Raw genomic sequence first — 12,635 nt, forward strand, 5'->3', positions numbered from 1 at the left:
GGGAGTAGGAGGTGCAGCAGTACTGATGAGGGGAGAGGAGGGTTATAAGAAGGAAAAGATTGCATCTGGAAGCGACGAGGAACATACCGTCTACGAGGCAGAGCTGGCAGGGATGATCCTGGCAATCCAACTGTTGAAGGAGGAAGGAGGCAGCAGGGGGGGAATGATGGCGCTAGGCGTAGACACCCAGGCGGCAATACTCGCCACGACAGCATTCCAATCAAGACCAGGCCACCACCTAGCAGACATATTTCACGACGACCTGCGCAACTTGCTACCCCCTCAAAGACAGCAGAAAACTAGTCATCCGGTGGTCGCCGGGCCACAAAGGCATACCTGGCAATGAGGCAGCGGACGAGGAAGCGAAGAAAAGCCGCGTCAGGAGACTCCTCAGAAGCGCAACGAACTCCCCAAGTCACTCTTGACCAGAGACGGTGCAATCAGAATACTCCCGCAAAGCAAATCCGCTCTCAAACAGCATTTCTATGGCAGGATCAAAGACGAAGCCGTGAGCATCATGAAAGAATCACCCTGTTACACACTGGCTCAACTCCATTGATCACACGGCTCCGTCCAAGAAATTCGCAAGCAAATCGCAGACCTACCAAGAAAGCACGGGACGCTACTCTTCCAACTACGCACCCGGTCACAATCGCCCTCAACAAACATCTCCACCGCATAGCTAGAAGCGCCGTCAGCGACTTGCCAGGAATGCCATGCCCACGAAGAAACTGTCCACCACTTCCTGTTAGTATGCCCCAAATTCGCCAGACAACGCAACGCACTCAGCATGGACGTAGGACTGTGCCAGCTCCACATCAAATATCTTCTAAGCGAAAGCAAAGGAATCAGAGTGACACTCAAATACATCGCGCGCACAAGAAGAATGGAACAGGCTTTCGGAGACGTCACCCCCCCCAGAGGAGAAGAAATGAGGAAGAAGGGAAAGAGGGAGCAGCTAGAGAAGAGGAGAAGCGCACGCAAAATGTAACACAATATTCCAACGCCTTGAGACGGCGTCACTGTCCCTGCTCACGCACGGACCATTGATTAGCACCGACACACCAGAGTCACGATATATATTTAGCAACGTACAATATTGTAGGTAGTGTCCACCATAGGGCCCCGCCCCACAGGACAATAAACAAGGATCCAAAAAAAAAAAAAAAAAAAAACATGATAATCCGCAGTGGCTGTACCTTCAAATGACCATAAATTGCAGGTAGATAGATAAGTGAACGAGCACTGACTGAATGTATACATAATCTGTCCTTAATAACAATCAACGTCAGGAAGGGATCGAGCTTGATTCCAAGTCGCACCAATGACAACGGTAATGTGACATCATTCTTTATGCTGGTCTGCAGCGGAGACTTCGAGCAAAGGGGTTAGCACACGACAACTGCAAGGAGATATCAAATCAGCTTGCCCTTTTTTCTAGGATAGCATGAAATGCTGCAGAAGACTTGTCTGATGTTGAGTGGTCTGATAATTGCGATTGAATCATTAGGTCAAGGTATCAGGACTAAGAAAGGACTGACCGCATGTCGCACGGACCAACTTCGTATGCTTGACTTCATCCACAGGGTTTTGCGCTGGACACAGGTTAGGGATATAGTCTTCATGTCTCCTGCATCGTGCGTTAGCTTAAATATATAAATTTTTCGTTAGGAATCAGCGAAGCAAACGACGCTGTGCGAAACTTCAATGGGACACACCAGTATTGTGCCTGAATAGCAAATCCTGCTTAAGGAAAAAGGGGAAAATTAACATCGACACCCGCTGAGAAGTATTACTACCTACGACGCTTTTAAAGTCGAAGATGACAACTTTGGGATTGGAGTCGTTCAACCGAATGAAAACACCTATCAGTGATTAGCGAAATAATAGCAACAAACGACAGAGTCACCATTAAAGACCTTTGCTCGCTCACAAGGTCAACCTGCCACATGTCAAGTGCGAGGTTCGGCTGCTCAACGGTCCGTTGGAGTTCATCCAGCAAATCCTGCGTATAGTATTCAGCGTCATCGTATATCTTTTTTTCACTTTTGTGAACATTCTCTGCGTATTTTGGGTACAACTCAGATCGTCAGGTGTCGAATGAGTAATGAAACATGACGCACTGTTTCTTGGTTCGTGAAGTAATGAGTACCTTCTAGATGCATGAGTGTGATCGATCCTGAGGGCAGCCATAATAAAAGAGTTGAGTGCGGTAGAAAACGGTCAAAGTATGACTTGGTCATGCATCGAAAATGTGATTGTTATAGCAGGGATGGTAGTTCAAAACATGATGGGGCCTTTGGCAAGGTCAGCTTTCAAGTAAAGACAAGAGAAAACGCATGCACACTGGGGAATCAACTTATCGTATTGCTTGACTTCAGCTACGCCCATGGAAGATATCAGCAGGCATTCACAGAAGACGACCTCTGGGTCAGGTTGCAGGCTGCCAAGCGGAGTGATATAATAGTCGATAGCGAGATCTGATACTGGCACAACCTGGATATGCAAATACAATGGAAAAGAAACTGCATTCAGTGATCTATGATGGAACTATGGATGCTAACTGAGCTAGAATGGACAGGTCCGTTATATATTCCATATGCAGCTTACCGACTTTCTAACCAATAATTAATCATGCAAGGAGGCGACCAGTGCCCACCGTCTCGCGTGTTAGGAATAACGCATGCTAGGCACCGAATCCCTAGTGGATGATCCTGTGTAAGAATCATATGGAAGAGATTGTGCTACTTCCAGTACATTAGACGAGGAGAAAAACTCGAGCGAATAATTATATCTTCTGCAATATCCCCTTGAGATCGCGGGAGCGTGCGCCGAGGAAAACGAGTGATGAATCTCCGATTGCCAAACTTGAAATGACCTGCAGTAAAAGTACCGGAGTAAGGACAGGACAATGAAGAATAGACGAGCAAAGCAACACGTGAAAGTCATTCTTTTAAGTGAGTGGCACGAGGGAAGATGGAGGATATGCCATCACATACAGTAAAACATATTGTCGACTACTTTATCGAACGTGATTATGCCCATGCATGAAGCACTTGCTGCACCACAATTTGGAGAAACAAGACGTGGGATTGATTTCATGAACATGTGAATCAGAGCGATCCATCAAAACATGAAGAACACAAGCCTAGTATAGTAGTGGGAATAAGTATTTGCTGCAGGGCCAAAAGTGAGGACGCGTGTACTCGCTTTAAGTTTTAAAGTTGTGATGTTCTAAACAGCGCTTTCACGGATTATAAACTTCAAATACACGAACCTGTGAGACAAAAGCAGGTAAATTGCGCATGCTCCAACATTCGAGCACACCTAGGCAAACTTTTCTCAATCTTCTTCCAGATATAGGTACGTTCATCCACAACCATCGCCATATTTCTTGGTGTATGGATGCCGAGAAAAGTGCCTTGCCAGTCAAGGAAAAACTGTTGGTGGTACCTTACTCAGTCCGATGGGTCGCCTTGCTCGGGATGTGGTCGAAGTGGAATCAAAGGTCTATGCAGACGTGAGCTTATGCCACTTCCGAGTCTGAGTAAGGACAATATCCGTAGGTTGACAGTACTGTCAAATTAAATAGATATTGCGAATGGCAAGACTCGGATGGCTGCCTGCCAGTATCTCCGTGAATCAAGTTTGATGTACAGCCTGGGATATGTCTGGGGTGAACTTTGATATTTTTGGGACAGAAATAGAGCGTGAATACCATCAAACGAATAGCAAGAACAGATTACGAGTGACCTACCTAGATCAACTCTCCAAGCTATGATGACACAATGACACATGACATGACAAGTGGCACGAATCGACGATGAATTGAGGGGGGTATTGTGGTAGACTAGTGGTAATTAAATGACGAGGCGCTGAGTATGGAGTCTCCATGTATATATAATCAAAGTAAGAACGAGGACAGGGAGGGAAGGGATCGATGAGAACGTGTGAGTGACCCATCTTTGAATTTCTAGTACATAGTACTCTGCAGACTGCGCGACTAGGACCCCTGATAATGCCTATGGAACCCAGTCCTCCATCCGGACAGAAATCGGGTCAAATGGTCATTTGTCCCAGGTCACAATCCGGACAAAAAAGGTCTGATTTTGCGCGACTTCGAATCATCTTCGGCAAACACCGAAAAGCAAATAGTTAAATCCAATTACTTTGATCGCGCCGTCCTCGGCGCCGCCAGTCACTACCCCTCGGATCCCGGCCCTGGTCCAGTTCTTTGTTGTCAATGTCATCATTTAATTCTTCCAGGAGGTCGTTCCTGGCATCCAGAGGCGCGGGTCGGCTGTACAATAGAGTCTCCCAGTAAGACTGTTGCTCAGGTAAAGACTTCATTGCCGTTTTCATACTGACTCTTGTTCAGTTATGCTTTCGTTACTCATTGTTATCTATTGTACGGCCCATTTAGTTTTTTCATATTGCAACTTGTCGTGTTCTCGCAAGCTGCATCTCTGTTGTTTCCACGACGCTCTCGATCATCTGGCACTGCCAGTTTCATCAGACGAGTCGTATAGAATCATTTGCGCACCGTCTTCAGTGGTTTGAATATTGCCATTACCTTACGAAATACACTCGATTCTACATTTTGCCTTTGAGTGCTAACTGAATATCATGACAAAGTCCAGGAGCAACAATCAACATAAGACATTACTCTGAGCATGTCCCCTTCAAGCTTGACGGGGTGATTTTCCTTGAAGACTAATCATGATATTGTCTGCTTCTTTAGCAGATTCCTTCGCTAATCCTGGTTGGAGATCTCGATTCTCAGCGCTTGGTGCAATCATACCAGCGTCTATCGTGCCAAACAGCCCTCGACAACATGGAAATACACGTGTAGCATGACCTGAACCCTCAACCTCTTCTCCTCTCCCTCTCAGCCGAACTTCATCCATAGTCTCACTCGTCGCGCCCACCCTTCGCATTCTCCTACACTTATTCTGAAACCCTCTCAATTTCCAATGCTGCGTGTCATTCGTCGTTTGTTTCGTCCTACAATCACGCATAGTAGCTCAGAAACCCGATATATCAAAGTTGAAGGTGAGTCACTTCATATTACCTTCGTGTCTGTTTCATGATCCTCACACTCTATCTACAGTCATCAACGGAAAAAATCTCAAAGTCCCTTCCCAGCGCATTCCCACTGGTATTTACGTGTCCATCGATGTCGACTCGAGTAGACACTGGAAATCGGCCATCAGTGTCTTATCATCTGACGAATCTGTAGCGTGGGGGGGATACTGTGACTCTGTAAAATCCTTGGAGTTTCTGACGCGATGCGAGAACTGATCTTTGGTTTATAGATTATCACATGCCTCACCTAGATTCTCAGTGGAAATCAGGGCGTCTTATGAGGTCGATCGAATGCTAGGCAGCGGAGAAGTCATCGGGAAACTTAAACTACGGTGGGATGAGCTACTCGATCACGGAGACGAGCCATTCGGTGAGTCACTTGCTCCTCATCCATGCGCATATACTAACATCTCGTAGATATATCCTTCCCACCCGTGCGCGGGGTCCACCCTTCCCTCACGCTAAAGGCCACCGTTGTACATGCTTACGACAATCAAAACGACGCGCTGTTTGATGTGAGTGACGCCGGACTCTGTTGTATTAGTTTTTGCTGATGCAACTCCGTCTGCAGTCCCTCGCAGACTGCAAAATGGCTCGAGATACAGATGCGGGCCACGCACGGTTTGCTAAATATGTGATGAGCAAGAAAGTCTCTCACCTGAACAATGCTGTAGAGCATTTTTTGTTGGTTCTGGACCAGTGTCCGGTCAGCCATCCAGACCGTGCAACGGCTCTCACCAACCTCGCGTGGGCCCGCCTGGAAGGCTATAGTCAAAATGATCTTCAAGACATTGATACCACCATTTCTCTCTTCCACGACGCCCTTGCATTGCGTCCGCGGCACCATCCCGATCGTCCCTTATCTCTATACAATCTCGCCGAAGCTCTGAATTGGCGCCACAAGAAGAAAAATATTGCTGCCGACATCCGCGAAGCTGCCCAAATCTGTCATGAGCTACTACCTCTCTGGACAGAGGGCACCTACATTCGTAGCATCGTGGCAGGGGAAGATTGTGTCGATTATGTGATTAACGGATGCATCAGTCTTCCAATAGACGCATCTGATGAAGGCATCCACCTTCGACAAGTCGTCCTCGAGCTGTGTCCTATAGGCCATCAACTCCGTCCAAGAGCACTTGACAAACTTTCATGGGCTCTCAGGGCACGCTTTGAGCAGCACGGCAGCATCGACGATCTTGACACGAGCATACAACTCGGTCGTGAAGCCGTGTCTCTGTGCCCCGAGGGACATTCTGACTGTGATATATACCTGAACAACTTGGCCTTCTCACTCCAGTTACGCTTCGATCACCAAGGCAAACCTAATGACCTCGATGAGGCCATCTTCTTGCACGAAGAAGCGCTGCGCCTGCGCCCTGTTGGGCACAAATATCGTGATGCCTCATTGGACAACCTAGGGCTCGCCCTCATCGCCCGTTTCAAAAAACGTGGCGACTTGTATGACATCACCCGAGCTGTCAGCCTCTATCGCGAGGCACTGACATTGCACCCACCTGGGCATCCAAGTCGTGACATCACACTTAACAACCTTGCTCATGCCCTCCAAGCCAGATATGACGGATTGTATGTCATTGAGGATCTTAACGAGGCCATTGATCGGTATCGAGAATCCTTTCAGTTACAGCGGCTTGACGATCCAGAGCGCCATGCGACTCTTTTGAATTTGAGCTCGGCGCTCTCCTCTCGTTTCACGCAAACTCAGGAGAATGAAGATGTCGAGGAGGCCATTACTCTTTGCCAAGAGTCATTGGCGGCTCTGTCTTCACTGCACCCAGCTAAATGCGTGAGTTATGCATGGCTACAGAGGGCTCATCTATCCCGTTACCGCATACAACACAAACCCATCGATTTGTCATCTGCAATGGAGCACTTCAGACAGTCGTCGATACACCCTACTGGAGGCTTGCCTCAACGTATCCTCGTAGCTATTGACTGGGCTCTCCAAGCCGAAATATATCAACATGAATCTGCCCTCGACGCATACCAAATGTGCTTTGAGCTTTTCGACAGCCACGTGATGACGCGATCGTCGATCATCTCGCGGCGTGAGGCTGCAACCGCTTTTCGTGGTGCAGGATCGCTTCCTGTAGATGCAGCCTCGTGTGCCATACGTCGTGAAAATCTACAACGGGCAGTTGAGCTGATGGAGCAGGGTCGTGGCCAGCAGTGGTCGCTGGCATCGCGGCTCAGGACGCCACTCGAAGATCTCGAGTCTATGAGTCCCGAACTGGCTCGCAAGTTATTACATCTTAGCAAACACCTATCTGATGCTCAGGGTTCTGCGGCCAGCACGGACAGAGTTGCTGCCGACCGGGCAGCGACAGAGTATAGGAGACTCACAAGGCAATGGGAAGCTGCGGTGGCTGAGATACGTGATCTTCGCCCGTTCTCGCGGTTCCTGCTCCCACCTTCCTATAAAGACCTGCAAGCGGCAGCGCGCCAGGGCCAAGTCATCATCCTCATTGCGAGCCAATACTCGTGCAGCGCCATCATCGTCCCAACATCAGGAGACCCCCATCATGTTCCCTTACCATCCGTTACTCTCGTAGATCTAACCAATCTCAAGGATCGTTTCGCCAGGGCAATACGACAAGCATCTCGGATGAACCCAACGGAGTCGAGGACGGATCTCATAGTGCTCTCGCGGATAATATGGGAGGAGATCATGCTACCCATCGTCAACGTACTCGAGCTCGTCCTCAAACTAAAACGCCGCTCTCGAATCTGGCTGTGTCCAACTGCAGCTTTCACGTCCATTCCTCTCCACGCAGCCAACCCCTTTCAAACAAAGGCAGATCGCTCTAAGGAGCCATGCCTGGAAGATCTCTACATCTGCTCTTACACGCCGACACTTTCGGCTCTGGTCAGATCTAGACAGTTGATGAAGAAGTGTGTGCCTCCGTCCTTTGTGGCGATCGGGCAAGGTCAACCGGGTGCAGGGAATGGCAAGGCACTCTTGGCTGTTGACAGCGAGCTCGAGATCGTTCATAAACTCGTCCCCGCGACTGCCAACCGTACTACTATTTCTGGTGACGCAGCCACACGAGCAGGCGCACTCGAAGCTTTGCAGCACAACACCTGGGTGCACCTGGCGTGTCATGGCAAGCAGGACTGTACACAACCTTATGATTCGCATTTCGTCATGAGAGATGCACATCTGACACTGCTCGATATCATGGACAGAGACATTCCGCACGCTGAGTTCGCGTTCTTATCTGCTTGTCACACCGCCGTCGGAGATGAGGAGACACCCGACGAAGTGATTCACCTTGCAGCTGGTCTGCAGTTTTCAGGGTTCAAGAGCGTCATTGGCACGCTGTGGGAGGTCGACGATTCTGTCGCAAAACACGTCGTTGAAGCTTTCTACAAATATATGTTCGATATGAAAGAGGACGGTGTCATGGACTGTACAAAGGCGGCCTGGGCGCTCAACTGTGCTACACATGCCGTGAAGACGAAGGTTCCACTCGAGCAGAGGATGGTTTTTATTCACATTGGTGTGTAGTTCTTAGTTTTACGTCGTATTGCTGTCATCTGGTGTTGTTGATTTGCGATCTCCTTTCATCCGACTGTTGTAAAATGACCTTGATATATTCTTGAGCTCCAGCTCAGTACCTTACTTTTGTATAGTTTTTGTCGACTAGATTGTTCACTGAAGTTCTTGTGTACTCGATTCGTTTGCAGCCTCGTCTTCTGCTTGAGTACTTAGATACTAGCATGAGCCAGGCCAGTCGAGCCGACTCGCGCCTTCCAGTCATACCATCGATCCTTCAGCTTCAAGCTTCAAGCGTTAAATTTTAGAATGAACAACTGTCTTCCTTTTATTTGGGGGGATGCTACAAGTAGTCTCTATCCTCACTGTCGCTTCTTCCACGCACTTGAGTCCTGCAGCGCTCAACCCTCACCACCAGTTCTCTATTATCTCTGCTCGAAAGTGTTAAGTACCATCAGTACAACGCATATCCTGATGGCGCCAGGCGGACCCCACAGAAACTTTACCTCTCATAGGTAGTTCCCGAATCAGAATAATTTTCGGGGGCTAGTGCTCGCAAGGAAATGGATAATCTGGAAGAGAAATAGCGTGAAGGACGGATGCCTGGACGTTGGACCATCAAAGACTTGCACAAATCCGCCGGTGAACATCAAAATTCCAGGAATGGTGGTGTCCGCGGGTAATTTGGGAACAGATCTTCTCTCCCGATCATGCTTAAGGTAGCCCGCGTAACGATGAACGGATGAACTGAATATTTCAATACTTAGCTACTTGTTTCTGTGCCAGTGCACATTAAAGGCCGTTGGAGACACCAGCGAGATTAATTGTCCTATGAAGGATGAATTCCTTCTGCAAAGAGATCAGAGAATACGCACAGGTGATTCGCACATGATGAGATTCGAGTGGCTCCGTAGCCGCACCAGACATCGTGACCGTCAAAAGTGCTTGATCCTAGTCAATGGGATAGTCACTGTAGAATGATGTCAAGCGACGCAGATCGAGGATAAGCTAAGTAGAAGGCGTTGGGGAAGTGCCGTGAACAAGTCGCCTTATCGATGCGCTGAGCGCTGAGGAGGCGTGGATACCTGGATCTGGCTACGAGGGAAAGGCATCGAAAAGGGCGTGCCAGGCCGCCTTCGAGAATGAGGGAGATGTCTCAGTATCAACATCCTTTTCAGAAGTTGTTGAAAGAAATGGATGTATATGATGATGTTGAGGACCACGTGAGCGAGGACTTGGATATCCCTGACAGACATTCAAGAATGCTGTTAAAATGAATATCATAGGGATAACACGCCAATCAGATTCAAATGTACTGGATGAGCAAGTAATGCTATAATCAAGGGAAGGAAGTGCACGTTATAGAACAAGTCAGGTAGGCGATAGGCGTACGAGATGAATATTTTCACGATGCCCGGATGAGGTCATCTCAACTTACATAAGTTTGGGCTTTTGGACTTCAACACATCGATGACACTCAAAATATCAACAAGTCTGGCGGGCACATCAGGATTCAGGATACAAGAATATATACAGGCCTGAATACCGGGCGGCACTTGGAGCAGTCTGAGGAGGACTGGGACTGTCATTCAATATTCAGAACTACTGTAGAGATACGCACCTAACTTCGTCACACCGTCACAGGCCCAACGAATCGAAGCTATTTCGAGTGACTGTCACACAAATTCAAGGTCGTCGAAGTTAATTTGTGACATATTGTCAAAATACAAAAAAAATGCGTAGAACACTATCAATGTTGCCAAAAATCGTTGTAACGAGTATTTGCAGTGCGTCTGCGTTTTCCACGACCACTCTCAATGTCATCAGTGCCATGATTGTCCAGGATTGTTTCAGAGTTCACCATCCAAGAGCTGAAGTGATGCCTTACCGAACATTGGAGGATCCATGTTGATATGACATTGTATACATATATAGAGAAGCCTGACAGATGGGTAGATACAAAGTGCCCCATGGTGAGCGCAAACCTGAGGATCACTGTTTGCATTGACCAATCGAGAGCCTGTTGCTGCAGGCACTGACAGCGGCTGGTAGTGGTGCTTCGAAGCTATTTGTCAGATGTCACAGGTCACACCCGCCTTCGAAGTATCGAAGCTAATGTTCAGTTGGTCACACCCAAATCATGTCGAAGTTAGGTGCGTATCTCTACAGTAGTACTGAATTGTGGATGTCTTGCGACACGAGACCACCTCATATGATTCTCATTTTTATGCCCTGACATTGAGTTTGACTGACCTTCGAGTTCTCCATTGAACCAGAACGAAGCCATAACTCCCACCTTCATACATCCTACCATACTGAGGATGCATTATTTCGACCCCGAATATCTATGCATATAGCTGCTCCTACGAACGCTCCTCCCCACAATGCAGAGGTATCTAATGAACCGTCCAAACTTGAGTACTATACACACCAGTCAAAGCATACAAAATACACAAAATAATCCCCGATTGCGGTCAGTCGCCTCTAGCTCCCAGTAAAGAGATACTGGTCAGTCACGAGGTCGAATCTGGACCACCATCACCTTCAACAACGAGTATAGCTTGCGTCTATTTTACCATGTAACCACGGAAGCGTCTTCTTGCTGTTGCACTATGATCACCCCACACTTTGACACATTAACGCTCTTGAAACCGAATCACTACAAATCACCCCTTGATTCCACTAGTTATGTATTCTAATACGTGGGCCCCCTCGTTCGAGGGGGGGGGCAAAGGTGAGTGATGTTGTCAATACCTGAACGAGTGAGTTAATTTATCATCATACTATACTCCACATAGCAGCCTTTATCGTCCGAAAGTCAGGCGACCCAAGAGATAACGATTGCACGGCCGGAAAGACAGGAATATCTGACCAGTGGGTCTTGGCGATGAGACCTAAATCAGCTTGGATCAGCAGGTCATGACTCGGACGCCCGTCGGGGATGATCTTCCATTTATTAAATCTCGCATGTTAGCTTATATCAGTCTTGCAAGCTCACATACGTCGCCATTCGTCCGTCTTTCTTCACAACAAGTTGGACTTCTGTACACCGTGAATCTGCCCCCAGCATTTTAGCCATGTCAAAACAAATCCGTCTCGGCATTCTCACGCCTTCCTCAAATACTGCGTTGGAACCTCTCACTTTCCAGATCGTTTCCTCCATTCCAAATGTCTCCGTTCACTTCTCCCGTTTCCCAGTCACGGGGATCAGTCTCTCAGCCAAAGGTCTCGCCCAGTTTGACCAATCAGTCATCATGCAAGCCGCTCAACTGCTTGCCCATGCCGAAGTTGATATGATAGGCTGGAGCGGAACAGCAGCAGGATGGATGGGATTCGAGAGCGACGAAAAACTCTGTGAAGCTATTACCAAAGCTACCGGTATACCCGCCACTACCTCCGTCTTGGCTTTGAACAAGGCTTTGGATATCTTCAAGGTCAAGAAGCTTGGACTGGTCACGCCTTATCTGGATGAGGTTCAGGAGAGGATTGTGAAGAACTACAACGCTATTGGGGTGGAGGTCACCTCGGAAACGGAACGCCATCTGCGCGTTGCGAAGAACACTGACGTTACCCTGATTGGTGAGGATGTATTGGAGAAGTTGGTAGGGCAAGTGGTTGAGGGGGGCGCAGAGGCTGTTTCGACGTTTTGCACGAATCTGATAGCGGCGCATAAGGTCGAGCTTTGGGAGGCAAAGTATGGCGTTCCAGTGTTGGATACTGTTACTACGGTTACTTGGGATATGTTGAGGCAGTGTGGGGTAGATACTAAAGCGATCAAAGGGTGGGGGAGAATATTCCAGGAGGCATGATCAGATTTATAAACATAAAAATAGCACATTGAAGATGATATACGAAACGCCATTTTGCGCCGGATGCCTGAGAAGTATACGAGCCCCAAGAGCCCCTTTCATCTAAATGTGCGAACCCAACTTTCCTGGGCTTGTTCTGCAGGAAAAGAGATCCACAAAAAGTGAGTTCGTGGATGAGGTGAGCGTGGTAGGGCGGAATTCTAGAACATGTTGCAACGGGCGGCAGT

The 12,635-nt window shown here is 48.1% G+C and overlaps 2 protein-coding genes across 2 annotated transcripts; both read left to right on the forward strand.

The window, feature by feature from the left end:
• Window positions 1–5,352: 5,352 nt before the first annotated feature.
• On the forward strand, window positions 5,353–8,611 carry DFJ58DRAFT_711156 (CHAT domain-containing protein; the record flags this gene model as incomplete). The annotated part of the gene is made up of 2 exons (XM_041383837.1): window positions 5,353–5,455; window positions 5,503–8,611. Exon 2 carries the CDS (start codon window positions 5,639–5,641, stop codon window positions 8,609–8,611), a length of 2,973 nt encoding a protein of 990 aa, XP_041235491.1. The 5' UTR covers window positions 5,353–5,455; window positions 5,503–5,638.
• Window positions 8,612–11,549: 2,938 nt separating this feature from the next.
• On the forward strand, window positions 11,550–12,431 carry DFJ58DRAFT_824163 (putative Asp/Glu racemase). The gene has a single exon (XM_041392144.1). The coding sequence runs from the start codon at window positions 11,677–11,679 to the stop codon at window positions 12,406–12,408; it is 732 nt and encodes a 243-aa protein (XP_041235492.1). The 5' UTR covers window positions 11,550–11,676; the 3' UTR covers window positions 12,409–12,431.
• The last annotated feature ends 204 nt before the right edge of the window (window positions 12,432–12,635 follow it).

The sequence above is a fragment of the Suillus subalutaceus genome, assembly GCF_016647625.1.
Source record: "Suillus subalutaceus strain FC151 chromosome Unknown DFJ58scaffold_292, whole genome shotgun sequence".
In the NCBI taxonomy this organism is placed as follows: domain Eukaryota; kingdom Fungi; phylum Basidiomycota; class Agaricomycetes; order Boletales; family Suillaceae; genus Suillus; species Suillus subalutaceus.

What these genes read in the sequence shown, in the direction of transcription:
- DFJ58DRAFT_824163 (XM_041392144.1), top strand. Translation starts at nt 11,677, where the DNA reads ATGTCAAAACAAATCCGTCTCGGCATTCTCACGCCTTCCTCAAATACT.